Source organism: Cnephaeus nilssonii (genome assembly GCF_951640355.1).
Source record: "Cnephaeus nilssonii genome assembly, chromosome: 3".
Taxonomy (NCBI): Eukaryota; Metazoa; Chordata; class Mammalia; order Chiroptera; family Vespertilionidae; genus Cnephaeus; species Cnephaeus nilssonii.
This window is the reverse complement of record NC_137074.1, coordinates 6,725,140-6,752,571: the sequence shown is the minus strand read 5'-3', so window position 1 is coordinate 6,752,571 and position 27,432 is coordinate 6,725,140. Positions and strand designations below refer to the sequence as shown.

At 54.4% G+C, this 27,432-nt stretch overlaps 1 protein-coding gene across 1 annotated transcript in view; it reads left to right on the top strand.

Moving 5' to 3' along the window:
* Positions 1-1,277: 1,277 nt before the first annotated feature.
* The window catches only part of C2CD2 (C2 calcium dependent domain containing 2), a 57,777-nt gene continuing 31,622 nt past the window's right edge, over positions 1,278-27,432 (top strand). The window contains exons 1-3 of the mRNA XM_079767102.1: positions 1,278-1,944; positions 11,138-11,236; positions 24,368-24,487. Coding sequence (XP_079623228.1) covers positions 1,666-1,944; positions 11,138-11,236; positions 24,368-24,487 — 498 coding nt within the window. The 5' untranslated portion in view covers positions 1,278-1,665. The remainder of the gene's footprint in view (positions 1,945-11,137; positions 11,237-24,367; positions 24,488-27,432) is intronic.

The following is a 27,432-nucleotide window of genomic DNA, read 5'->3' as shown; positions in this document are numbered from 1 at the left end:
CTCGCTGCCTCAGGGGCGCGAAGCTACATGCAGGCCTCAGGGCCTTTGCGCGCGCGCGCGCGCGCACACACACACACACACACACACACACACACACACACGCCAACCTCCCCCTTTCTAGGTGGCTCTTCACTCCTCCTCTTTAATACTTGGTATCCAGGGCAGATTCATCATCATACCTGTGGTTCTCTTTGCTCTCCTGTTCCAGGGATTTTGCATAATAGGTGACAATGAATGCCTCAGGCCTAGGAACCAGATTGAGATCCTAATCTCTGATCTGCCAAACTAGCCAGGCTTCTTAGCAAACTCCCCCTGAGCCAGGTTCTAAGGCTTGGACTCTCTCTACTCAGCTCGTGGTAGGAAGGGGCCCACGAGGAACCAGTGAGGACCCCCCTGCTGTAGTGGCAGAGCCAGAATCACCACTTGCTTACCCACCAGACTGGCCCATCAGCAGACCCTGGCTAGGTCACAAAAGGCTGTGTTCATTCAGGTCTAGCCAACCCACTTCAAGGTCAAATCCCCTCCAGACAGCTGCAGAATATACCAGGGAATCATTATTGTATTATTTAGGCCCTGGGGGATCCTAGGCTAGTGTTTTGCAGCGTTTCCTAATGATGCGGGCTCACTGATAGGTGAGAGGCGCAGAGGTTTGCCAGACACCTGCGTGCGCACATGCTGCTTCACAAACAACACATCCCCTTGAGTCTTCAGGCCCTCCTGACTTTGGGGTGCGGAGTCAGGGATTTCTAGGGACTTTCCAAGTATGTTAAAACCAGGCACCATCTTGCTGGTGGGCAGATGGTGATCCCAGAAATCACCTTTTCACACGCGAAGGCGCGCATAGGCGTGCGCACACTCAGGCACACGCACACATGCACGCGCGCGCGCACAGGGAGGGCGAGACAGCCGGCCCCGCAGTCTCCCTGGAATCCCGCTGACTAATTGGAAAGTCCCGCACCCCGCGCAGTCGCGACGCCACGCCGGGAGCATGTCAGCGCTGGAGAAAGACGCGCCGGGCGCGCCCAGCAGGGCCACCGCGCCGCCGCGGTCCGCGGTCCGCAGGAAGTCGCGGGAAGGGGCTGGTGTTGCACGCACGTGGCGGGGCGGGAGTCCCGAATCGCGGCCGGAGTGGTGCCCACCGGGGCCGGGGGTAGCTGGGCCTTTAAGGGGGCGGGGACGACCCGGGCGCCAGCGACCCTGGCCCCGCCCCCTAGGACTCGGCCCCGCCCCCTTCCCCGCCCCCGGCCGCAGCCTCTCCGGCCACTGCTGGGCAGCGGGCGGGACGCCGGGGGCGGCGCGCGCAGGAGGAAGCGCGCTGGGCCGCGGCCCGGGAGCTGCCCAGACGCCGAGTCGGGAACGCCGGCCGCCGCGTCCCCATTGCCAGGTGCGCGGGGTTGGGGGCGCAGTCCCGGCGGCGGCTGCCGCGCGCGGGCCGGCATTTCCTCCCGCTCGCCCCGCCCGGCCTCCCGGCTCCCTGCTCCCGGCTCCGCGTCCCGGGCCGCGGGCCCGCTCCGCCCGCCGCCCAGATCCAGCCCGCGACGCCCCTCCACGGCCCCCGGCCGGCCACGCGCGGGCTGATGTCCTGAGCTCGTCGCCGCGGGCTCCGCGTCCTGCCCGGGCTGCCCTGGGAAGTTGGGCGAGGCGCGCCGGGTATGCGCCATCACCATGCCCCGCCTGGACTCGTGGCTCGGTGAGGTCCAGTGGCTGGTCTTGGTGTCGCTCTTCGTCGTGGCCTTGGGCACGGTGGGCCTGTACCTGGCGCAGTGGGCGCTGGCCAGAGCGCGAGCTCGGCCCCCGCGGCGGGCGGCGCAGCCCGGCGAGGCCCCGCGCCCGGAGCCGGAGCCGGACGTGCTGCTGTCCTGGATCCTGAGGCTGAACAGCTGGCGGAGCCAGTGGCAGGCCGCCTGGGTGGCCGCCCTGAACCAGGAGGCCGGACGCCAAGGGGTGAGTTTCTGGGAGGGCGTGGTGGTGCCGCGGGGCCGGGTGCGGCTGATGGCGGGGTGCGTCCTCCGGAGCCTCCCCCAGCCCCGGACTGATCCTAAAGGGCGCCTTCCCTGTGGGAGGGGACCCTGGGAAGTTTGGAGAAAGACCCTGGAGTGCGGACCGTCCCTGATGGGGAGTCCAGACGAAGTGACTGCACCTTATCCGCCACCGAGGAGGTGTGTCTGGCTGTGGGAGAGACTTGTCTGAGGGGCCCTTCCCCGAGTCCCAGGTGGATTCTGGTTCCCAGCTGGACACTTTCTGCTTTTGTACCTGATGTATGAGTAACTGTGACCCAGATATACTTCCATCTATAGAGCTGGATTTCACCAGGAACGGACTTCTAGGAGGTTTGCTTGCCTTCCCTGGCAGATAAAACTAGTGACCGTTGAGAGCCACCCACTTCCAGACATTGTACTGGGGGCTTTAGGTGCACCTGTCCTGGGAACGCTCACAACTCCCGGGTCTGTCAGCACTACAGGTAGGAGCTGAGGCCAGAGAGGTTAAGTAACCCACCCAAAGTCACACAGCCTGTGCTTTCGCCGAGCCGGGATTGGACTCCAGCTACCTCCTACCCCAACTGCTGCCGCACGCTCCCGTGGGTTTGTTTCTTCCGTAGTTAAGGACGTGGTGACTTATTTTTACTTTTCAGACATCTTAGTTGAATGACAGATGCCTGGCGTCCCCTATTTCTGGGCATTCCCGTAGTAGGAATTAGTAGGGCCTGGGGGGGTTGGGCGGTGCCTCCCAGCCTTTGCCGGTCCTCCTTGCTTTCATGGTCCTGCACCTGCCCGTGCAGCTCGGTGGAGAAGCCTGGGACCTTGGCTTTGGGAACGGGGAATGCAGGGTGCCTGTCCCAGAGCGGCCCCGGGCCTGGTGTTGGCACCACGGGTTTCACCGACAAGAAAGCTTTGCATATAAATGACCGTCCATCCAACAACTCCAAAGACTGACCCGGTTCGGAACCATTGAAAACTGATTGTGCCTTTTGGCTGAACAAAGGCCTCAAGGTCAGTTGACTGCCAGCTGTCATGGTGCCTTGAAAATGTGCCCCTGCTGTTCCGAGCTGGACGTCTCCGGGTCGGGGACACCACCCCATTTCTTGTGGGAGCCCTGAAGCCGTGCGGCCTCACACCTGGGAGCACGCCAGGTGCTGTCATTGACCCCTGATGGAGCTGGTGTCGTCACAGGCCAGGTTCCTTGGTTGGTGGCGTGAGCAGGTGTGAGCCTTGTCCCCGCGCCCTTTAACATTCCAGGGAGTGCTGGGTGCGTGATCTGCAGGATCTGGAGGCGTTTCAGGCACGGAGGCGGGACCCTGCCTTGTATGTGTGAGTTGGGGTAGCCCTGCTTAACCCGTTCTGCCTCGTTTCCTGGCATTTCTCGATTGGCTTCGGAAAATAGGATTGCCTTCGACGCTGCTTCCGGGGTGTTCCTGCGCCCCGGGGGGTGCACGTTCCTCCTGGAATGTCTGGTTGGTCAGGTACGGCTGAGAGGACCTTGAAGGACCTGGAGGTTTCGAAAGAAAACCTTTCACCGGATCCCCGGAGTCTGTGGGAGCAGGGGAGCTCTGTCCAGGGTGCGGAGACAGGCCTCTGGCTGCTTTGCGTCCTCTCTGTTCCGTCTGCTGCTGACCATGCGCTGCAGCGTCAGGACCTCCGAGTTTCCACGCTCCTGCCAGGGAGGCGCCATGACGGACGGGGTCCAAGCTCAGAGCATGGCAGGGACCTCCCGGACAGTTTGGGTGCCTGGGGATGGCATCTGAACGTGCTCCCTGTGCCTGCCGAGTGCTGCTTGATTTGAATTCAGCTGGAAGGCGTTGCAGGCAGATAGGATCTGGGGAACTCCCTGCTACGGACGTGTCACACACCCTCCCTGTCCTAGGCCACCGCGGGGGCAGCACTGATGACAATAAGGGTGAGCAGGCGGGCGTCTCTGGTGGCTGTCCTGACCCAGCAGCCCGCCCTGCGGTTTATCATTGCCCTCCCTCCAACTCGATTCCCACTAATCCCAGATTAGGGTTGACTCAGCTCCATGCCAGAGAGGCCCGGAGAGCCACAGCTTAGCGGCCCCCTCTGGCCCAGTCTCTCTGCCCTGGCTGGGGAGACGCCCACTTCTCAGCCTGTCCCTGGGGGTTGGCGGAACACTGGAAGTCACAGTCATATCCAGCGTCTTCGTGAAAGGTGGGATTCTCTATCGAATGGAGACGGGAGCTCTTGAATTCTGTCTGACCCCAACTTTGCATTTTAAGACCAGAAGGAATCCGAAGCTCTTCTAGCAAAGCCCCTTGCTTCTGCAGAGGGGAGACTGAGGTCCATGAGCTGGAGAGACCTGCCGGGATTGACCCAGATCCTGGTCCAGGTCCCCTGCAGGCAGGAAATTCGAAGTTGAGGCCTATCTGATCCCTTTCACGGAGGCCCAGCAAGGAAGGATAAAAGGGTTTGATGGCTTAATGTTTCATCTCTAACCGTGGGGCTCCTTTCTTCCGGGACCTGAGGCTTGAGCACTAACCCGTGGAGCCTCCTTTGACTCTGGGTGACCCATCACCTTGGCAGTGCAGGCTCCTCCTGTCGGACGGTCCTGTGGTTCTGACCCTTACTCCGAAACTGTTTTTAGATTAGGCAGGATGGTGAGTTGGAGAGACAGAGAGGAAGCCATGGCCGCTCTGCCGGCCGGCCGGCCAGATGCCAGGTGTTTGGGGAGCACAGGTGACTTGCCCGGAGAGCTTTGAAAACACACACATGCCTTCCCCCTGCAGTCCGGGCCTAGTAGGTTGGCAGGGGTGTGGGCGCACACTGCATGTTTCACCATCTCCCCAAGCTGGCTGCTTCTCACAGTGAGAGGCTGCCAGACGCACACCCGTCCCCAGGCCGGCTGTCCGTCACGCACCCCGCAGCCCCTCTCCACGCTGATGTCCCAACACCTGATCCAGTTCATCGGATCACAGTTCAGCCGTGAGAACCGAGAGCCTAGAACCGCCTCAGTCACTGACTTGGAAGGAACGCCTCTTATCCAAAAGCAACACCGCGGCTGTCCCTTCCGTTCCCCTGCGCAGCACTGACGTTTACAAAATGGTTTGCCACGACAGCCCGATACCCCAGCGATGGCCCACACCCCGGGCACCCGCCTGGGAAGCTCTGGGTTGCTGCTCCACAGCAGCTCACTGACTCTGAAAACCAGGCGCTTGTGGCCCGGCCAGCCCTGCCGGGGAGCTGGACAGCGCCTCCCTGCCTAGGCGGGTGCCCACACATGGTGAGCACTGACCCCAGCGTGGGGGCCGCCGCCTTTTGGACTTGGCCAGCCGTGGGCCGCCCTGAAGCTGTTTGTTTCTTTAGTCCTCTGCCCCAGGGTTTTTGTCGGAGGGATGTTCTAGACGCAGATGACCGAGGTTGTGGGGCAGTTTGTGGTTTTCGGGAGAAAACGGGAAAGATGCTGGGCGAACCTAGGGCACGTTACTAGTAGCTCTGACTTGCAGATGAGCTTCAGCAATTTAAAGAGTAAACGAAGCGATAAGACTTCAGGGGTTTCCTGTTACATAATGAGCTCCGAGGGGTGCTCACGGAACCCAAACTCCGGGCCAGCGACAGTGGCCACTGTAAGAAGTCAGCTGGCAAGAATGGGAAGTCCGCCTTGGAGGAGGGACCTGAATGGGCCACTGCCTGCACCCTCCTCCCCAAACCGGTCTCCGTTCTGCTCCTTGAACATATTCCCTTTGTCTCAAATACTTATTGAACCTCCTTCTTCTTTAACTTCCATAAAGCTTTCAGAAGATCCCTTGTCCTCCCATTTGCCAGGGTGCTGCCCCACCCCCACCCCAGCAAACTGTGCTTGTCCCAAATAGCATTGGCACCTTGTGCTCCCTTGTGTCTCATGGAATTGGAAGCGGGTCCAGAGCCCTGTCTGCCCTGGCACAGCCCACCCAGTGCCCAGCACAAGGCAGGCTCAGCGCAGTGGGGGTGGGGGGTGGGGGTTGAATGGCAGGGCCTGTTAGAAACTTGTCGCTTGGGGGGGAGAAACAGCGGCCATGTGCATCACCCCATCTGGACACAGGCCTTCCCTGCTTGGGAGCCAGCCAAGCCTGGGCAAAACAAGCTGGTTAATGTGCTTTGTGTTTCACTTCTAAAGAATCAACATTAAAGGAGGCTCGCTGATGACTTTGCAAATTGCCCGCGTGAAACCCAGGAGTAGGCGCCAGTTCAGGTTGTTCCCTGCACGCGCCCATTCTCCCAGTGAGACCGGAGCTCAGAGGAAGGAAGAGTGGGTGTAGTGTTCACCAAAACGCAGCCAAAGCTAGCTTGGCTCCCACCGGCCCCTGTGGGCTGCTGAGTTGGGAGGGGACTTCTTGAGCCGCAGGGAAGAGCTGTGTTCACTGCTCAGGCCGAAAGCTCTGGGGCTGTGTGACCTTGGGCAAGTCCTGACCTCTCTGTGCTTCATTTGGAGCAGAGGGTAGGTTTGGGTTCAATCTGAAAAACAGGATCCACGCTGGATGAGATGAGATCTCCATGAGGCATTTAGTAAATACCGTCAATAAAGGTGGGCTGCTTTCTTGTCAAGTCTCTTTTAAAAAACGTGATTTTTTAAATTGCTCTTAGATTTACAGAAAAGCTGCAAAAATAATTCAGCCTAGTTGGCATGGCGTTGACCTATGAACCAGGAGGTCACGGTTTGATTCCTGGTCAGGGCATATGCCCGGGTTGCAGGCTTGATCCTCAGTGTGGGGTGTGCAGGAGGCAGCCGATCGATGATCTTTCTCATCATTGATGTTTCTATCTCTCTCTCCCTCACCCTTCCTCTCTGAAATCAATAAAAATATTTTAAAAAAATAATTCAGAGTTTCCCTATATTCCTCACTCAGCCTCACATAACCATAGCATAATGATCAGAACCAAGAAATTAACATTGGTACAATGTTACTATAATTCACGGTACAATGATGTTAACATTGTAACAGGACAAGAAATTAACATTGGCACCATGTTGCTATAATTTATGGTACAATGATGTTAACATTGTAACAGGACAGGAAATTAACATTGGTACAATGTTACTATAATTCACGGTACAATGATGTTAACATTGTAAACAGTATAAGATGTTAACATTGGCAATGGCCTTTAACTGCACTGAAGACCTTATGTGATGTGAATTTCACAGCTTTTCCACCAGGATCCTTCTCTTGTTCCCGGATCTATTCAGGTCCCATGTGGCATTAAGTTGTTGCTTCTCCTTAGTCCTCCTGAAGTCTTGAACAGTTTAGTATTCTTTCTTTGCTTCTCACAACCTTGATAACTTGGAAGGATATTGATTATCCTTTTGCCCCAGGCCCCTCAAATTCGGTGTTTTTAGATGATTGGACCGAGGTTATGCAAACAGTGATGTTCCCCTTTCCGTATGCTAAAGCACGGGGTTCGTAATGTCATTGTCACTTACTGCCGGGGACTTGGGCCTTGATCTCTCGGTAAAGGTGGTTTCTCTTCTGTCTTATGGCCCCTCGTACGGCATTCCCTCTGGAGTTCCACATCTTGTGGAGGTACTCTGAGACTGTGCACATCCTGTGACTCCTCACACTCGGCTCGCGGACTCTGGCATCCATCTGTGTGACGGGTCTGCAGCCGTTGCTTCTGGGGAGTTTGCTTAATGGTGGTTTTTTGTTTTCATCTCTCCTCCATTTATTCATTGGAATGCCACTGCTGCTCCTCCTCCATGCATGTGTTTAGTTGGTTATTTACCTCAGGGTGGGCTCGTGTTATTGAGTTTATCCTGTGCGTTGTAATCCAACACTCGCTGTTTGCTGTGTTGTTTCGTTGACTGTTGTTTGGCCGCGAGCAGCCCTTGTCGTAGTAGCCTTTGTGTTCTGCCTTCAGACAGAAAGAGATGTGTGTGTGTATATTTAGCACTTCCTTCCTTCATGGCTGCACAGATGTTTTTTTCCTGGACTCATCTTGTGTTTTCCCCTCTGCCGGCCCTGGATCCAGCCACTTCTCCAGGCGGCCCCGCTGCCTTCTTTTGGAGAAGTGTTTAGGGACCGAGATCCAGGGTCATGACTGCTGGGGTCTCATTGCTTCTAGACTTTTTCTTAGTGGACAGAGCTAGGAAATGTATGTGCGTCCAGACATGTGCTGTACACTCACACACATGTCTGTAGTTCTCTTTCTGTCTGTATCTTCAAAACCATGACTTTGTATGGATCCCTTGGCCTCCAGGTCAACAGCACCGAGTTCATTTTATCTTCCCCTTTCTGTGTTTTTACCTTCCTTCTCCAGGAGGGAGGCATCGGGTACTTGTTGTCTGGGACGTATTTATTTACCTGGTCAATTCTAGCATCCACCTAGAGCCGTGGTCGGCAAACGGCGGCTCGCGAGCCACATGCGGCTCTTTGGCCCCTTGAGGGTGGCTCTTCCACAAAATACCACGGCCTGGGCGAGTCTATTTTGAAGAAGTGGCGTTAGAAGAAGTTTAAGTTTAAAAAATTTGGCTCTCCAAAGAAATTTCAATCGTTGTACTGTTGATATTTGGCTCTGCTGACTAATGAGTTTGCCGACCACTGCCCTAGAGTATAGAGTAGAGAAACACATTCACTGCCTAGGTTATAGCATTTATCTGCGGTCAGGATATTGTTTCCCAGAGTGTCTTAAGCTAGAGCCGTGTTCCCCCACCCCTTCGGGGGGTTATGGTAGCCATTGGTAATGCCGTTAGGTCCATGTGCTAGTGTTGGTGTTCCCCTCGGGGGCTCCTCCCACTTCCTGATCAAAGAGAGAACCTGTCTTTACCCAGTGATCCGGGATGCCACCTTGTCCCCTGCTGAGTTTGCTCCTGTGTCTGGGTCTGTTGGGGACTTCCTGTTCCCGTCCGCTGGTCTGGGTGCGGGTTTGTGTACCAGTCCACGCAGCTTGAAACGCGGAGGGTCTGCAGTGCGTGCTGACGTTGGCAGGGCGAGGCCCCCTCATGGTTTTCCTTTTCCAGTGTTTTCCTGGCGATTCCCGGGGGGGGAAAGTCTGCCTCTGGTCTAAGCAGGGTAGCATCTGCCGTGGGGCTGTCTGCTCATGGGCAGCACGGGACGTGTGGGAGCTCGTGGTTGGGTGTCGTACACACGCTTGCCTTCCTGAAACTCGAGGATTAGGCAATTGGGAAGGGAAAGGGAACCTGTGTCCTTGTTTTGACTTAATTTATTTCCTTTGTGAGACCGCCTTTTGACATTAACTTTCCTGCCACAATCTTCCCAGGGTTTTAATCCATAAGGGGCCTGCCCTAGGTAGGAGGCTATGGACGGCGCCCCCCGATGGCCAGGGCAGGAGCCTGCGTCCGGGCTGCTCACGGCAGCCGTGGCTCTTCAGCCTGGGACAGGAGGCGCATTGTCCCCCGAGCTGTCCCTCCGGCAGCTGTCACCACTCCTGCTGACGGGTGGCTTCCCTGCCTGGCACTGCGCTCCGTGCTGGAGGCTGTTCTCTCAGCCGGATGACCCCGTACTCGGACCCAGGTCATCCCTAGGCGCATGGCATACCCCTGGCCAGCAGGCCGCACCAGAACAAGCACAGCCCTGGAGGGCGTCAGCCGAGCGGCCCGAAACTGTGACTTCATCGCTCTTGGGGAGTAGGTTTAATTCTCCTCCCATGATTTTTGGGGGGTGAGATCGGTGTTGCTAAAACAGGGCGAGGTGGGAAGCATGGAATTGAAAGTGTTCTGTGCCTGTTCACTTCCTTCGGATCCTGGGGAATTCTTAAGAAGGAGCCCCTGATGGTGACGTCGCCTCTCGCTGGGGCTGTGCCTGCCAGCAGAGCGTGGGCGCCTCTTGCAGAATTTTGTTTTCCCACCCGATCGTGTCTTATAGCTGGAACCAGCCCTCCACACAGAGTCTCTGAGGTAGATGGAAAGTGGAGGGAAGCTGTGGGGTGGACGTTTTTCTTGCAGCCAATCAGAACTTACTTGACCACGATACACGTCAGGAAGCGGTTTAAGAAGAGTTTCATTCCAGATTGTGTTGTTGGCATACGTGTTTGGCCTCTTGAGAAAATTTATTTTATTTATTATTATTTTAAGATATATTTTTATTGATTTCTTTTTTAAAGAGAGAGGAAGGAAGAGGAATATAGAGAGAGAAACATCCATGATGAGAGAGAGTCATTGATTGGCTGCCTCCTGCACACGCCACACTGGGGAGCGAGTCTGCAACCCGGGCATGTACCCTGACCGGGAATCGAACCTGCGACCTCTTGGTTCATGGGTTGACACTCAGCCACTGAACCACACCGACTGGGCTCAAGAGAATTTATTTTAAAAAGGACAAGACCTGGTTGGCTACCCAAGCCCTGGTTTGTTCTTTCATAAAACATCAGTCTTGTTGCCTTGGGGGTCATATTAATTTAATCGCACATCTCTCACGGGGAGAGTTTTAATTGCAAGAACCTAAATGGACGTGGGCTGACAAGCCCCGGGGGCGTTTACTGGGAGGGTGCAGAGGGTGACAGAGCGGAAGGCTGGGTTCATCCAAGAGCCTTGGGGGCAGGAGCTGGCCGCTCGGAGGCCTGCAGGGCGCAGCCGCCAGCCTGGCTCATTGCCAGCCCAGGAGTCCCACATTCCAGGGAGAGGTGGCCGGCCCCGGGGTTCCTGCCCACCCACCCCTGGGGCGGTAGGAAAAGAGAAGGGGGCACCTTAGGTGCAGTGCCAGCAGCCAGGGCCCAGGAAGAAGGAACTCTCTAAAAACAGGGCTCTCACCAGGGGAAGGGAGGACACAGCCCTGCCTGGCACCCGCTGTGCGTGGCCACATGCTGTGCCAGAGCCGCGGACCCATGGGCCAGCCTGGGCACCCCCCACAGAGCCTGCGTTTCTTTACATGGTGGGCCTGAGCATTCAGGACCCCCTTCACTGCCTTCATCGTGACAGATGTGCCCTTGTTCCTGGGAGTCTCCACTCCCCATCCTTGTCCCATAACTGAACCTGCCCCTGAGCGCGAGCCAACCTGAGCGGGCACACAGGTGCGTGCACAGGTGTGTGCACCGGCTGATAATTGACCTTTGCTACTTCTCAGAAGCACAGGTTAACTCAAAGGAGCCCTGTTACCTTTTCTTAGCTTTGCAGAGCTTTGTAGCAGAAGCCCGATTGCCTCTAAAAAGCAGGCATCGCCACCGCGCCCGCGTCTCCTCACCGCGCTTCTCTCTTCCAGGGCCCGCTGTCCCTGTCCTTCGCGGAGGACCCGCAGCAGCCGCCCCTGGAGCTGGTGGTGCAGCAAGTCTCCAGCGCGGCCAGGTCGGCCCAGGAGAAGGTGAGCTGGGGGCGGTCTCCTGTGAAGGGCCGGTCCTTACCCAGGAGGCTAATCTAAAGCGGATGGGGGTAGTTGATTCTGTCTTAGAATTATTTGAAAATGTAGACGCCTTCCATTAAAAACATCTGCTCATCAGCTGGTGAATGGAGACATAAAAAGTGGTATAGCCATACAATAGGATATTATTCGGCCTTTAAAGGAATGAATTTCTGACGAGCCACAACACATGAGCCTTGAAGGCATTATGCTCAGTGAAAGAAGCCAGACACAAAAGATCACTTATTGTAGGATTCCTTTTGTATGAAGCATCCAGAAGAGATAAATCAGTAGAGACAGAAAGTAGACCAGTGGTGGCCAGGGCTGGGTGGGGAGATGGTGGTGGCTGCTGTGGGTACGGGGTTTCCTTTGGGGGTGATGAAAATGTTCCAATGGGGATGGCAGGCATGGTTCATACAACTCTGGGGAGTGTATTGTAAAAATATTTAATTCTACAGTTTAAGTGGGCAAATTATATGGTATGTGAACTTGTGTGTGTGTGTGTGTGTATATGTGTATATTCTGCAATATGATATACAGATTTGAGCCATTTAGATAGGATGGAGAGTTCATTTTACAGATGCTAACCTCTCACAACCTGAAATTACTTATTAGACTCGTCAAATACCATAAATAATTTTATTGATTTTTTTTAAAACGCAAAGTACCTTGTAAAACATCCCAAAGAACCACATTAAGTTAAAAGCTGCCACGCAGCAGCCGGGGGGGAGGGGCACCTTTGTGACCCCAGGTCGAGAGGCAGAGCCTTGCTGGCCCCTAACGCCTGAATGTCCGCCCGCGTGGATCCCCTCCCTGTCTCAGCTGGAGTGTTGTTTGTGCGTTTGTTAAAAACATTTACCATTCTGTGTGTGCAGTGTTACAGCCAGCTTTCTCTGTGGAGGGCGGCGGTTTGGAGAGGCATCCGGGTGGACTGATGTAGCTCTGTTCACTGGCTTCCATATGGTCAGGGCTCTGGACGGCCCGCAGCTTCCTTCTCCGTCCTCTGTGGACGGGGACTGAGGTGGTTCTTTCTTCATCACAAGTGCAGCAGCTGCATGAGCCTCACTGTGCGCAGGGTCCTAACCCTCAGCCAGGCGTGGGACTGAGGGTGGGGGGATGGGGGGGATGGGGGGTGGGGGGTGGCCAAGCTGTGGGTATGCAGAGTTTTCCAGAACTGGTCCCCAAAGCGCTGTTTCAGCCGACTCTGCCCGCAGCGCAGGAGAGCCCCTCCCCCTCCCCCGGGGAGTCTCTGGAAGATATTGGGGTGACAGGAGGAAACCGGCGGCAACAACACAGGATGCTGATTCTGGTGTGGCCCACAGCGCTGGACGGGGCTGCGTGAGCAGGGGTCGCAGGCGGGGACTGAGGCGCAGACCCCCGCAGGCCTGACCTCCGGAGGCCCCGGCGTGGGCAGCGCCCCCCGGGGCAGCGAGCGCCCTCACTATTACAGGCACATGGGGCCCGGGTCCCTTTGTGGTGGGCAGGCCCTGCTTGGTGTTCTCTGCCACTGTCCCAGCTAAGAGGGGAGCAGAGCGTCTGGGGGTGCAGGGGAGGAGCAGACCTGGAGCAGCAGGGGAGTGTTGTTAAAGGCCTGGCCCCGGTGCCGGGGAAAGGGGATGGCTGCGGTCCGTCCGTTGGCGCTAATACAATTGCAGAACTGTGCTTGCTCGCGGCGAAGTCCACGGCCACTCAGGAGTGCAGACGCTCTCCTGTCAAGTCTGCGCCGAGCCCTCCGCCCTCGGCTCCCTGGGCTGGGACCGCTGACCGCTGGCCACCGGGGCGGGCCCTGGGGGCTCCCTGCCGACCGCAGGCAGACGGGGGAGGGCACACACGGCCCTGTTTGTTTTACAGTTACCTTCATAGCTCTTGGCGTTTATGTTCTTGGCCGGGCAGGGACATGGGAACTTGTCATTGCCTTGTGCTGTGGCCAGTGCTGTCCTCCTCGGACAAGCTGGCCGGCCGGTTGGGTGACAGGCGCCCGGGGCCCTGCACAGCGTGGGAAAGCGGGCCCGGTGGTGTCGTGTGTCGCAGTAACGCCTGGCAGCCCGGGTCCTGTGCACGCCCGCCGTGGGGACGCCCTGCCCGCATCTGCCTGGCTCCTGGGAGGCTGGGCCTGGGCTCGCCGGGTGCTCGGCTCCTGCACGTGGCCTTGGCCGCTCTGGGACGAGCATCTTGGCTGAGCGTGGCACAGGTCAGGGCGTCCTTTTGCAAAGGGATGGAGCCAGACGCATCGGAGTGTCTCCTGTAATGCGTCCCTGGTGGGAGGTTCCTTAATCTGTGCATTAATTGGAGGTGAGCACACAGGAGCTGGTGTTCTCGAGCAGCCTGTGGCGCAGGACGCCAGCGGGCTGTCCTCCTTTTAGGTCTGACCTCCACACGTGACCCTCCCCCCACTCGTATGGAATCCTGGGTCCGCATCATCCTATTCCCTCTGCTCGGCATCGTTCTTGAGAAGGAAAAAAATCAACGGACCCTGAAGCCCACAAACACATGTTACGAAAGAAATACAGATGTGATTTTGAGGACACTGCCCGCCCCTCCGGAGTCCCCCACAGTGTCAGGCTGTATCTTTCTCGTCTCTCCGACGCGGCCCCGACGTGGACCTGTGGATGGCAGTGGAGCTAATGATGGAGACAAGCCTGCCTGGGCCCAGGGGTCTGGCGTGTAGTCGCATCTTTGGTCACTGAGGTGAGAGCGGGGGGCTCTGGTCAGCCTTCGGAGCACCTTCCTAACTTGTGTTTGGCCTTAGTCTCCCTGCGGCCCCTCAGGAGCAGAATGTGGCCCGCCCTGCTCTCAGGGTGCCCTGTGCTTGGACTTCCTCCTGCAGCCCCCCAAAAACCCGCATTGCCTTTGCAAATATCTGGTTCATCAGCAAACCCACCTCAGCCTCCTGCACAGAGACGGGGTCTCGCTGAGAGCAGTTGGGGTCCCCTTGCAGGACCCTTGGCCGAGGCGGGGCTGCCTGAACTGTGTACACTTCTGGCACCAAATGTGCGGGGTTTTCCTTCCCCGACGACCAGTTCTCCAACGTCCTGGGTGTGCAACAGTTCCGTTCCGTTTCAGCACTGACCAGTGCGGGACCGATGGGTTACGGCCTCTGCCCCCAAGTCTGTCCCCACGTCTGACGCCAATCCCAGATCAGGGCCCCCCATCATCTGACTGATCGGCTGTCAAGTCAGGGGATCCCACGTCTCCTCGGGTTCGATACTTCACCGGAACGGCTCACAGAACTCGGTTTGTCATACGATCGCAGCTCAGGAAGCGCCGAGGGCAGAGATGCGCAGGGCCGGGTGTGGGGAGGGGCGCAGGCTTCCCTCTCTCTCTGCGTGCACCGCCCCCCCAGCACCCCGACCCACAGCTCCCTGCACCCCTTGTGGAGGGGCACGTGTGGAGGTTCCATGGTGTGGGCAGGACTGATGACATCACTGGCCCTTGGTGATTGAATTCAACCTCCAGCCCCTCCCCTCCCGGAGGTTGGGCATGGGCTGGCGGTATCAGGCCCCTAGTCCTGGCTCCGTCTTGCTGGTGACCCGCCCTCTCCTGAAGCTGTGTAGGGGCCCCAGCCACCAGCACCAGACACACCTTGTCACTCGGGAGGGTTTTAGGGGCAGGGTGCCAGGAACTGGGGTCAGAGACCAGCTGTGTATTTACCTAAGCCGCAGCCCTGCAGAGCTGGTGGCGTCTCCCTAAGGCCGTGGTCGGCAAACTGCGGCTCTTTGGCCCCTTGAGTGTGGCTCTTCCACAAAATACCACGTGCGGGCGCGCACGTGCAGTGCGATTGAAGGAGTACCCTAATTAAGTTAATAACAATGTACCTACCTATATAGTTTAAGTTTAAAAAATTTGGCTCTCGAAAGCAATTTCAATCGTTGTACTGTTGATATTTGGCTCTGTTGACTAAAGAGTGGTCAGCAAACTCATGAGTCCACAGAGCCAAATATCAACAGGACAACGATGGAAATTTCTTTTGAGAGCCAAATGTTTTAAACTTAAACTTCTTCTAACGCCACTTCTTCAAAATAGACTCGCCCAGGCCGTGGTATTTTGTGGAAGAGCCACACTCAAGGGGCCAAAGAGCCGCATGTGGCTCGCGAGTCGCAGTTGGCCGACCACGGCCCTAAGGAAAGTCTCCCTGCGGGGCCTGTGCTTGCCGAGCACGTGGGGCATCTTTTCCGAGGGCTCATGCGCCCCTGTTCCCGGGCTCACGCTCCGCCCAGGCCTCCCCGGCCCGTGGAGAGGGATCCCTCCCTGGGGGGCGCTGCTGGGAGCCGTCACCTGCACATGCCCACCCCCCCCCAGGGCCCCCCCCTGCCTCCTGCCCAGGCTGACAAGCACCGGGGACTCCTCTCTCTCCCCGACCGTGATCACGCTCTTACCCAGAGCAGCGCGCTTCCACCTACCTTCGCGGTGCTCCCGTCCTGGGAGAGGCTCGCTCTGGAATGTGTGACCCAGAAAAGGGACACCCCCATTGCGATGTGGCCAGCGGCCTGTGAGCCAGCGCTTCCTCCGCACGATGCGGCCACAGCCTTCCCGGCACGGGCCTGGCTCCGAAGTCCCCCGCGGCTCTGTGCGGGCGTGAGGCCCACGGGGAGGTGCCTGCACAGGGATCGGCGTCGGGGGGTGCGCGCTGTGACAGGTGCTTCGCCGAGACAGCCGAGCACTTCTTTCATGCAGGGGGCAGGCGGGTGTCTCTGGCCGAGCACTTCTTTCATGCAGGGGGCTGGCGGGGTGTCTCTGGAGGCGCCGGTGTTAGGAACGCTTGCCAGGGAGCATGCGGGAGCACCCTTGGGAGACCGGCAAGGCTGCAGGCTTTCTTGGGGTGAGGCCGGTGCCGTGTGAAAAGCATCACACAGCTTTGATTTCCCTGCCGTTTGTAAACAAGCAGAGGCTTCTCATGGATGAACAGCCGTGGGTTGGAGAGTTAGATGATGCGATAACCCAGCCGGGATGGGGCGTGGCCGGGAGACCCTGGTCGGACTGGGCTTGTGTGGGGTGCTGCCTTCTCTGCCGCAGGTGCTGTCTGTAAGTGGGACCCCTCTCTGCAGGAACGTGAGGGCGCCAGCCTGTGCACCCCGGCAGGACGCCTGCCCCACCGTCACTCCTGATGCTGATGCTATCGGGTGCGGCCAGCCCTGGGCGATGGCCGCGTGCCCATGGGTGCTGTGCTCAACACCCCTCCGCCCGAGCAAGCGTCATGCCCCTGATACAGAGGAGAAAGGCGAGGCGAAGGGAGGCTGAGCCGCTTGGCCAAGGTGACCGAGAGCTGCTGAGGAGCAGAGGCTGGGTTGGAACCCCAGTCGGCCCCCAGAAATGAGCTCCGACCCCTGCACATCGCACACAGCACCCCGGGACTGTTATTTCTGCATTTTAAGTATGGTTTCCCCTAGGCCCTCGCTCCCACGCTCTCCAGAAAAGAGACAATGAAGACAGGGAAAGGGCTGAGAGGCACTAACCCGCCTTGGCCTCCGTGAAGCCGGAGCGACGCAGGATTGGGCCATTGCCAGGGACTCCCCAGGACCGGTCCGCACTGTGTGCTGGGGAACCCCACAGCCGGCACGGGGGGGGGGGGGGGTGTCGTGTACTGTGAGCACAGGGTGTTTTTACTAAGCCTGCCTGTTACTCATTTACTTCCTGAAACACACTCCGCAGGCTTCTGGAACCCCCCCGGCCCCCCGCTCTTTCCAGGCCTCATGGGGTCCTTGGTTTGCAAAGGTAGCCAGGTTCAAAGTTGTTCCTGTTTGTCTGTAGTTCAGGGGTGGGGGAACGTCTGGCCTTGCAGGCCATATAAGGCCCGCGAAATCATTGGGTCTGGCCCTGCGTAGGCATTCGGGGTGAGTTAATTAAACGTTGGACCACATGTAGCAGGCTAATGTTTAAGTTGATAATTTTGTATGGCCCTCGGATGATGCTGTAAATAACCAAATGGCCCTTGGCAGGAAAAGGTCCCCCACCCCTGCTCTAGTTGCAAAGGGGATGCTTGGTTGACCTTTTTTTTAATTTTTATTTTTTGCTTTGTATGACTTGAAGTTCCAGGTACTCCATCAACCTGGCATTTATGCTAAAATGCCAAGGTTGTGAAATCGTTTTGAACTGGGTCTTTCCAAGGGCGGGTGGCGATTACTCCTGGCAGGGCCATCTGTGGGGGTCACCGTGTTCAGAATCCTGAGCTCAGTAGCCGTCGGGTAGAGCCTGACCTCACCCGGAGCAGACAGGGTGAGAGGACCCACGGGCTCTGTTGAATACAGAGCTTGGGCGTTGAGGGGTGGGTGTGGCGGAGTGACCGGGCCCGGACCCAGCCGGAAAAAGACCCATGTCCTTGCCCTTCATCTTAAAGGAAACGTCTGGCATGTGTTTCTTTATACGGAGGCGATGAAAGAGAACTTGGTGACGTTCCCGTATTTTGCAGCTGAAGGGTGTGCACGGTAAACGGTGTTATGTAGTGAGAATGCCTCCTGGAAGCCCAGTCTTACTGGAAGCCTCCTTGTTCGTTTCAAAGTGTCCCAACAAGAGAAGGGATGGAGACTGCGGCTGGGGGCAGGGGGTCAGAGCCCGGATTGTCCCAGGCACACCCCCTGAGCACGTACCCAGCATCCCTTGGGCTCGGCTGCCCTCTTGTCTCCAGCATTTTCCATCTTCGTCCACTGGGAGAGCCACATACAAAAGCCCACTCTCACCCACCTATTGTGAACGAGTGGGCAAGGAGGGTCAGCGTCGTAGATGTGCTGATAACGTTTGGCTCTCATGGGTTTTACTTTTAAAACCGAGTCCCTGCTCCAGAGGAGAGACTGTTGCACCAGATCCGCTCTGTCCTCGGGAATCGCAGAGCCGAGGTGGCGAAGTCGGGACGAGATCCGATCGGGAATCAGGATGATGACTGAAGGATCTTCCCTTCCATGTTACTTTGGCGTCCTCCTCTCAGGATGCCGCAAAGGATGATTCAAGTGAGAAATATTCAGTGACATAAACCTTTTTGGCTACGGTTTTCTCTCGGCTGTGTTCCGAGTTCTTTTGGAGACAAAAGTAATTAAATTGTTTCCAGTTTTCCAGAGTGTTCCAGGCAGAGGCGCGGAGGCAGCTGGGCCAGAGGCTGGATCGAAAGGGAAAGTGGAGAGAGTACGGGGGGTGTGCAGACAGTAGGGGACTTTCTGGGTCCAACTTTGGCCCCACGCTGAACAAAGGAACACTGTTTGCAGACAAGACCTATTTGTGTAGGTCGGTGAGTACTCAAGGGGAAGACCTATTGGTAGAGGTCTGTGCGTATTCAAGGAACAGGACCTATTGGTATAGGTATGTGAGTATTTAAGGAACAGGACCTATTGGTATAGGTATGTGAGTATTTAAGGAACAGGACCTATTGGTATAGGTATGTGCGTATTCAAGGAACAGGACCTATTGGTATAGGTATGTGAGTATTCAAGGAACAGGACCTATTGGTATAGGTATGTGAGTATTTAAGGAACAGGACCTATTGGTATAGGTATGTGAATATTCAAGGAACAGGACCTATTGGTATAGGTATGTGAGTATTTAAGGAACAGGACCTATTGGTATAGGTATGTGAGTATTCAAGGAACAGGACCTATTGGTATAGGTATGTGAGTATTTAAGGAACAGGACCTATTGGTATAGGTATGTGAGTATTTAAGGAACAGGACCTATTGGTATAGGTATGTGAGTATTCAAGGAACAGGACCTATTGGTATAGGTATGTGAGTATTCAAGGAACAGGACCTATTGGTATAGGTATGTGAGTATTTAAGGAACAGGACCTATTGGTATAGGTATGTGAGTATTTAAGGAACAGGACCTATTGGTATAGGTATGTGAGTATTTAAGGAACAGGACCTATTGGTATAGGTATGTGAGTATTTAAGGAACAGGACCTATTGGTATAGGTATGTGAATATTCAAGGAACAGGACCTATTGGTATAGGTATGTGAGTATTTAAGGAACAGGACCTATTGGTATAGGTATGTGAGTATTCAAGGAACAGGACCTATTGGTATAGGTATGTGAGTATTTAAGGAACAGGACCTATTGGTATAGGTATGTGAGTATTTAAGGAACAGGACCTATTGGTATAGGTATGTGAGTATTCAAGGAACAGGACCTATTGGTATAGGTATGTGAGTATTCAAGGAACAGGACCTATTGGTATAGGTATGTGAGTATTTAAGGAACAGGACCTATTGGTATAGGTATGTGAGTATTTAAGGAACAGGACCTATTGGTATAGGTATGTGAGTATTTAAGGAACAGGACCTATTGGTATAGGTATGTGAGTATTTAAGGAACAGGACCTATTGGTATAGGTATGTGAGTATTTAAAGAACAGGACCTATTGGTATAGGTATGTGAGTATTTAAGAGACAAGACCTATTTGTGTAGGCATGTGAGTATCTAAGGGACAAGACCTATTTGGAGAGGTCTGTGAGTATCTAAGGGACAAGACCTATTTGGAGAGGTCTGTGAGTATCTAAGGGACAAGACCTGTTTGTAGAGGTCTGTGCGTATTTAAGGCCTTCCAGCTGGATTCTGACCTGCAGGCCAGAATGAAATATGCTCACTTTCACATCCTGACGGTGCCTCTGCCAGCTGCCTTCTCTCTTGAACCTGGGGGTGGACCGGGGATGCCCTGACCTTCACTTGTCAGGCCAGGTGCTTGTGAGAAAAAAAGAAAAAAGATTCTACAGAAAGGAATCTCACAAGATGATCTGATTGCAAACTCCTCGCTGGGCAGGTCACGGTGGGTAGTCACACCCCTGGCGTAGAGCTTCTGTAGTGAAAGGCTTACCTTTGCCTTCAGCCAGCCGTGCCCATTGTTTCTGTGTACCTAGGTGAACACACCTTCGAAACGCCCCCGTCAGGCCCCCGCTTCTCAAGCATGACCACCCTCAAGAGAGCGCACAGCCTTAACTATCCGGAATCCGACCCTGCCTTGCTTTTGCCCACCTCCATGTAATCTTCCTGACGTTCCCTCCCTAATCCCCAATGCATAAAAGAAGCAGCAAACCCCCTTCGAGGAAGCCTCTTCTCAGTCTGTTGAGATCTTGCCTCCAGGTGTATCCTGTGTTTGGCTCACATACATTTTTATACAAATTCTCTGCAGGTTTGGATGTTTGTTTTTTTAGTTTTATAAATTGATTTTTTAGAGAGAGAGGAAGGGAGGGGTTCGATTGAGAGGAGCATCAATGTAAGAGCGAAACATCAATTGGCTGCCTCCTGCACAGGCCCCCACCAGGGACCGAACCCATAACCTGTGTATGTTCCCTGATGAGGAATTGAACCAGCGACTGACCCTTTGGTGCATGGGACGATGCCCACCCAACTGAGCCACACCGGCGAGGGCTGCAGGTTTGGGTTTTGTTTTTTTGTTTTTATGTCAGCATGCTCCTTGAACTCAAGCCTTGCACCTTTGGGCCCTCACCACGTGCAGCCCACCCTCCATTAAATGCTCTCCGCCGTGCAGGGGGAGGGGATTTGTCGGGAACACACAGCTCAGCCTCTGCTGCTTGACTTTGAAATGGCGTATGTGATGGAGGAGTTCTTGGCTTGATGTGGAAGAAAATACCTCAGGAAGGAAGCAGTGGGTCCGTGGCGCTCCTTCCTGCGCTCTGGGCCCTGTGGGGTCCTGCTCTGGGCCCTGGGTTCACGTCTGTTCTCAGAGAGGCCCTCAGTCCCAGGACAGTGCTGAGGGGTGTCTCCGTTTAACTTTGGAGGACCAGCATCGCTCTCAGACTGCTTCTAGGGAACCCCAAGCACCAAGGCTGTGTAACAGCTCCACGTCCTGTACGTGAGACTCTGAGGAACTGACTGAGGAATCCCCACAGACGTGTGTATTTGTGGTGGGGAAACTCTGGGGTCGAGATCCGGGCCTCTACGAGGAATTTCAGAGGGGAGGCGGGGGCTGGGGGTGGTGTTTAACCAGGAAATTTATAGGCATGTATGCATAGCCCATGGACAAAGACAATGGTGTGGTGAAGGCCTGGGAGGGGTGGGGGCAGGGTGGAGGGAGTCAATGGGAAAAAAAAAAAAAAACAAAGAGGCCATCTGCAGTACTTTCAACAATAAAGATAAATACCGTATTTTCCGGCGTATAAGACGACTTTTTAACCCAGGAAAATCTTATACGCCCAGTCGTCTTATACGCCGGAAAATACGGTATATACCACTTAAGGACAGGTATTGCCAGATAAAACTAATACCGTATTTTCCGGCGTATAAGACGACTGGGCGTATAAGATTTTCCTGGGTTAAAAAGTCGTCTTATACGCCGGAAAATACGGGTAATTAAAAAAGACCAGGGCCTCTGTCTGTTCATCGGTGTATTGGTAGCTGTCAATCTTGGACATTCTGTCCACTTAGGCGGGGTCTTGAACCAGGTGGTCCTACTGTCCGGTGTTCTAAGGGGGAGGGGTGCCCTGGGGTGGCCAGGCCTTGCCACTGTTCTCCTGGGTGGAGGGCATTTAATTTAATCCCCATTGTGGATATCTCCTTAATGCACTGAAAGAAGATTACTTCTTTTTAAAAGCTCCTTTCCATTTTGCTGCCGTGCATTTGACAAATGGGCCATTATTATTCTCAGGGTGGCCGGGGCAGAGGGTGGTGGGGGCAGAGGCTGGCCTGGAAAGGGTGGGGCCCCAACCGGTGTCCCTCCAACCGGCCTCCTGGGAACAGTGGTAGCATTTTGTGTGGCCACACTGACATGTGGAGGCAGGATCAGCTGGTTGTTTTAATTAGTGTTTCCAGCTGAGTGCTGAGGGGAGGTCAGGAAACCACTGGTCTGTGGGACTTGGTTTTATGTCGAGTCGGAAGCCAGCGGGCTGGGAAGACCCTCAGAGGGTCTCTGTGGAGAGAATTCGGACCTGAAGGGGTCTCACTTTCAGTGACAGCACTTACCTCCGTGCTGTGACTTACGTGGGAGTTGTGGTCTTTGGAGTCGTATATGCAGAAGCGTTAGCGCCTTTTAAACTCATCTGTTTCCGTTTTTTTGTGTGTGTTTTTTTGGTTTTAATTGAGCGCCTGAGCGGTCTCTGCATCGAGGAATGGGTGGGGCAGTAGGAAGCTCCTTGCAGAATCGGATCAAAGGAAACCATCTCTCTCTTGCTTGTGGCTGCCACTGATAAAGTGGTCAGTTTTCTTGGGAAAACTCCAGTTAGCTTCGTAGAGAAGATCCCAAAGAAATAACAGACATCAGCCAGTCAGCTGTCTGGTTTTTTACGTTTCGCAGGGGCAAGGCCTGGGCTGCTGAGACAGGGGAGAGCGAATGCTCTCTTGTGTCCTCTCGTTTGTGTGTGTGATGCCTCAGGCATCAAATTATGTTCCTCCGCGCTGACCGGTTTGGCTCAGTGGATAGAGCGTCAGCCTGCAGACTGAAGGGTCCCGGGTTCCATTCCGGTCAAGGGCATGTACCTTGGTTGCAGGCACATCCCCAGTTGGGGGTGTGCAGGAGGCAGCTGATCGATGTTTCTCTCTCATCGATGTTTCTAACTCTCTATCCCTCTCCCTTCTTCTCTGTAAAAAAATCAATAAAATATGCATAAAAAAATGTTCCTCCCACGAGGATTGTTTACAGAGCATTTATTTTTAAAATGAAAAGACGACATTTCTTATACAAACATTTTCTCCTTCCAACCTCTTGTGAACGTGGGAGATGCAATCACGTGATGAAGATACTGCAACTAACTAATCCACATGAATTCATCTTCTGAGAGCGACCTTACAAGGGCGGATGAAGACAGGGCCGGGCAATTTGCTGCTGGTATTGGGAATAGGCAAGATTTCCTCCTAGATCTGTGCCATGGAGGTCTTTGTGAAATAGGCCCCAAGAAAGGAACTATTTTGATAATCTTCTTACTTTCTAATAAACCCACCGGAGAATTAAAACATTCTCTCTTCCTTCCCAAGTGACGCCGTCCAATGTGGGGTCCGCAGTTCCCTTGGGAAGGTGGGGGAGTCCATCCTGTCCTGTCTCGCTCTCAGCCTCCTGATGACCCGGCTGTGGCCAGGCACCCTGGTCACCTGCTAGCCTCCCTCCGTCCTCCCCGACTGCCGCTCCTCCCGGGTGTGCACACCTGGCCTGGGAGTCCTCCCACCTGGGCTTGCCTGGCGTCCTGCCAGAGGGTGACTGGCCCTCATTCTGGATCTGCTTCCACAGGGGATTCTGGGGCGGAAACTGGGCATTCCTCTGTCACAGTCAGCCCTCTAACATGCTTTGTGACTTATGTCAGGAGTATGGCCTGGTTATTCCTGGTGGAATTATTTGTCTTCTTAAACGAGCTCCTTTGATAATTCTATTTTTAAGTCTGTATAATCTCGTAACTGTTTAAAATTTCATATGTTCTTTGAATTATTCCCACAGCTTTGAAAACCACAACAGGTTAAATTTATTTATATAGAAAAAAAACATTTCTTGTGTTCTGGATATATTTTTTAAGTGTTTTGCTTGTAGCATCTATAGCTTATTTTCTTCTAAAGGCTCGTTTTTTTTTAGTGAGAGATGATGGCTAATGGCTCTCACTTGTATGGATGTGGAATGTCTGGGGAATTTAAAGTCAGTGGGTGTGGAGAAATAGAGCGGTATTTAAAGAAAAAATCTTTATGTGTGGAGAGAACATAACTAGATTTGGGCAAGAAAGAGTTTAGCTCCTGAGAAATCCATCAGGAAGAAAAAATTTGAACTATTTTTTTCCAGTTTTCAGACTATTACATAATAGAAAAGATGTGAATCTGGATATTTTTCCAAGTTTGAAACTCTGAATTCTTGTCCTTGTTGATCTCTCTCTCTTTTTTAAAGAAATATATTTTATTGATTTTTTACAGAGAGGAAGGGAGAGGGAGAGAGAGTTAGAAACATCAATGAGAGAAAAACATTGATCAGCTGCCTCCTGCACACCCCCTACTGGGGATGTGCCCGCAACCAAGGTACATGCCCTTGACCTGAATGGAACCTGGGACCCTTCAGTCTGCAGGCCGACACCCTATCCACTGAGCCAAACCAGTTAGGGCCTCTCTCTCTCTCTCTCTCTCTCTCTCTCTCTCTCTCTCTCTCTCTCTCATAAAGTTACATTACCGTTGTCTTGTCCCTTTTCCAGGTGGTGTCTTGTCGCGTGGTGGGCAAGGCCATCCAGTTCCTGGTCAACTCGGGGCCAGCCTCGGCCGAGGACGCCGGGCGCCAGCAGTACGGCGTGCGGCTCGCCCCGCTGCATTTACAGGTGAGATGGGTGGGTTGTGCGAGTCGTGGGAAACAGTTCTCATAAGCCTGTAGGTCAGCGTGGGGAGTCACAGGGCCGTGAATACCCATGTTTCTATTAGTTGTCCTTCATTTAATAATTTCCCAGCAATTACCTTCCATATTGTATCTGTAGGAAATAAAAAGTGCGTGTGTTATGTAAATTATATATGCACACTTACATATATACTTGCATGTGCTGTACATGTGTGTATATATACACTCACATATATGCATATACACACATACATGTATATATGTAATGAATTTAGAGGTTTCCCATCTGTCAGAAATGGGAGGGATGGTATCGTTCAAGGACTTGAACAGTCAGGGGTGCTGCCGACAGGTAGGATCAGGTAGATGGCAGGTGAGTGAGGAGAGTGGGTCTGTCTCAGATCAGTGCTGGGCCTCAGTGTACTGCAGCTTGGAAAACCGCTCAGGGGCTGGACTGGACATTCCTCTTCTTCTTTTTTAAAAAGTCAGCATCAAAAGACCCCCTTTTTATGTTAAACTAGAGGCCCGGTGCATGGATTCGTGCACCGGTGGGGTCCCTCGGCCTGGCCTGCACCCTCTCACAATCCGGGACCCCTCAGGGGATGTCAGAGAGCTGGTTTCAGCCCAATCCCCGCAGGCCAGGCTGAGGGACCCCACCAGTGCACAAATCTGTGCGCCAGGCCTCTAGTATGCATATAAGATCCTTGGTTAATCTTTTCCCACCTTCCCCTCTCCCCCTTCCCTCTGAGATTCATCAATCTGTTCCATGTTTCCATGCCTGGGTTCCTGCTCCTGCATTGAGCGTCTGCCCCCTGGTGGTCAGTGCACATCATAGCTACTGGCCGGTCGCTTAGGCTTTTATATATATAGATGAGTATCACCATTATTTTTAAGGTAATAGATCTTATTATAACAATTATAATAGACATATGTAACTGTTTTATGACTTATACATAATTATATACAACAATTATATAGAGAGACATATGTAATAATTATAATAGACTTAGCGACACGTCTGGATAGCTGAACTGTTACACAGCTGTGTCTCCGGCATTCAGCAGAAGTTCACTGCCGTTCCTGTTAGTGGTGTATAAAAGTCATAAATTTCTGGGTCTGTTTTAGGGGTCGCTGCCGATTCAACCCTGTGTTTCCTCTCCTGTCCTGGTGGTTGATTGATAATTGGTGGGGGGGAGATGGGGGCTGAGCCTAAGTCACACAGGATTCTCAACCACAAGGGAAGATGATGCTCCATAAACTTTTCATGCAAAGACACGGTTTTACGTCAGCAGGGAGAACAAGACTTTCTGAGCACTGAAGTGGCGTTTTTTTTCTGAAATCTAGCCCCTCCTCCCCCACAATAACACCCCCTTTTCGAGTTGGAGAGGTGAAGTGTTGGCTTCATGGACTTGTCAGGTGTTAACGCCTCCTGCTCCCCCCAGTTTTTTGGGCAGCGTGCTAGGAAAGAACTTCAAAGGGTGGGACGCGTCCGCGCGGCATCTGACACACATTTCAGGACTGAGCCCAGCAAGGACCCCAAACCCGAAGGGAGCAGATGTCGTTTCCCAGATGGGCTTCAGGTGTCATGGAGCCGCTCAGACGCAGGTGACACAATCGCATCTCTGATCTCTCAGCGCAGTTTCAAAGCTGCCCACGGATGAGCTGCACGCAGAGGCAGCTGCTGGAGGCGTCAGTTATTAATGCCCAGGCAGCAGGCCTCCGCTTCTCCCTCATTCCTCAGATAAAAGGCGCCTAAAGGGGCCAGCAGGCGGGCTTGCGGCCGCCCCCTGCCCCGCCGGGTGGGGGTGACACGGGGACCCAGGTCAGTGGGAGGAAAGTGCACTTGCTCTAGAGTTACAGGGGAGGGCATCGTTTCTCTGACCCTTTTGCTCGCGTGAGGCGAGCGTCCTGAGTATTCAGAAATACGGGCTGAATCCCTCCTTTCTTCCCGTTGGTAGGCGGTGGGGAGAAGGATGGAGATGAGGAGAGCTGACCTTTTTGTCTCTGGCTGAAAAATGAAGGCCGGTGTATTAGTTGGCTACGGCTGCCAAAACCAACGACTACCAACTTAGCTTAAACAGTGTGTCCTGTTAACCATTCCGGGGGGGTCTGACGTCCAACACAGGCTGGAATCTAGGGGCCGGCGGGCTGCCTTCCTTTCTGGAAGTTCCTGGGGAGAATCTGTTTCCTGCTCATTCGGGCAGAATCCAGCACCTCACGGTGGTAGGACTGAGGCCCCGCCCCCTGCTGGCTGGCAGTCCAGGCAGTTCCCAGCTTCTCCGGGCAGCCTCATTCCTGGAGGGCTCGGCATCACCCTCCATCCTCAAGTCACAGCTCTGGGATCCGCTCTGCTTTCCTCTTCCCTTGTTATGGTTCCTCTGGGCTCGCCAGGAGAACCTAGACCCGTGGTCGGCAAACTGCGGCTCGTGAGCCACATGCGGCTCTTTGGCCCCTTGAGTGTGGCTCTTCCACAAAATACCACGGCCTGGGCGAGTCTATTTTGAAGAAGTGGCGTTAGAAGAAGTTTGAGTTTAAAAAATGTGGCTCTCAAAAAAAATTTCAATCGTTGTGCTGTTGATATTTGGCTCTGTTGACTGATGAGTTTGCCAACCACGTCTGCAGGCTCTTGCCCTAATCGCATCCACAGAGTCCCTTCTGCCGTGTAAGGTCACATCTTCACAGGTGCCAAGGCGTGGAGCGTGGACATCTTTGGGGTCATTTTTCTGCCATGGATGGGAAGGGTTGAATGGGACATTGTGGGAGACCAGAGTCCAGTGGTTCTGTGGTGGCCCAGGCAGGTGACCGGAACCCAGCGTGCTCCATACACAGCCCTCAGGGGACGGGTGAGCGTGGGGTTGGCCCGGCATCCTGGTTCCTCACTTACACCCCCTTACATCTGGGTGACACTCCCACTAGGAAAACGCGGAGTTCCAG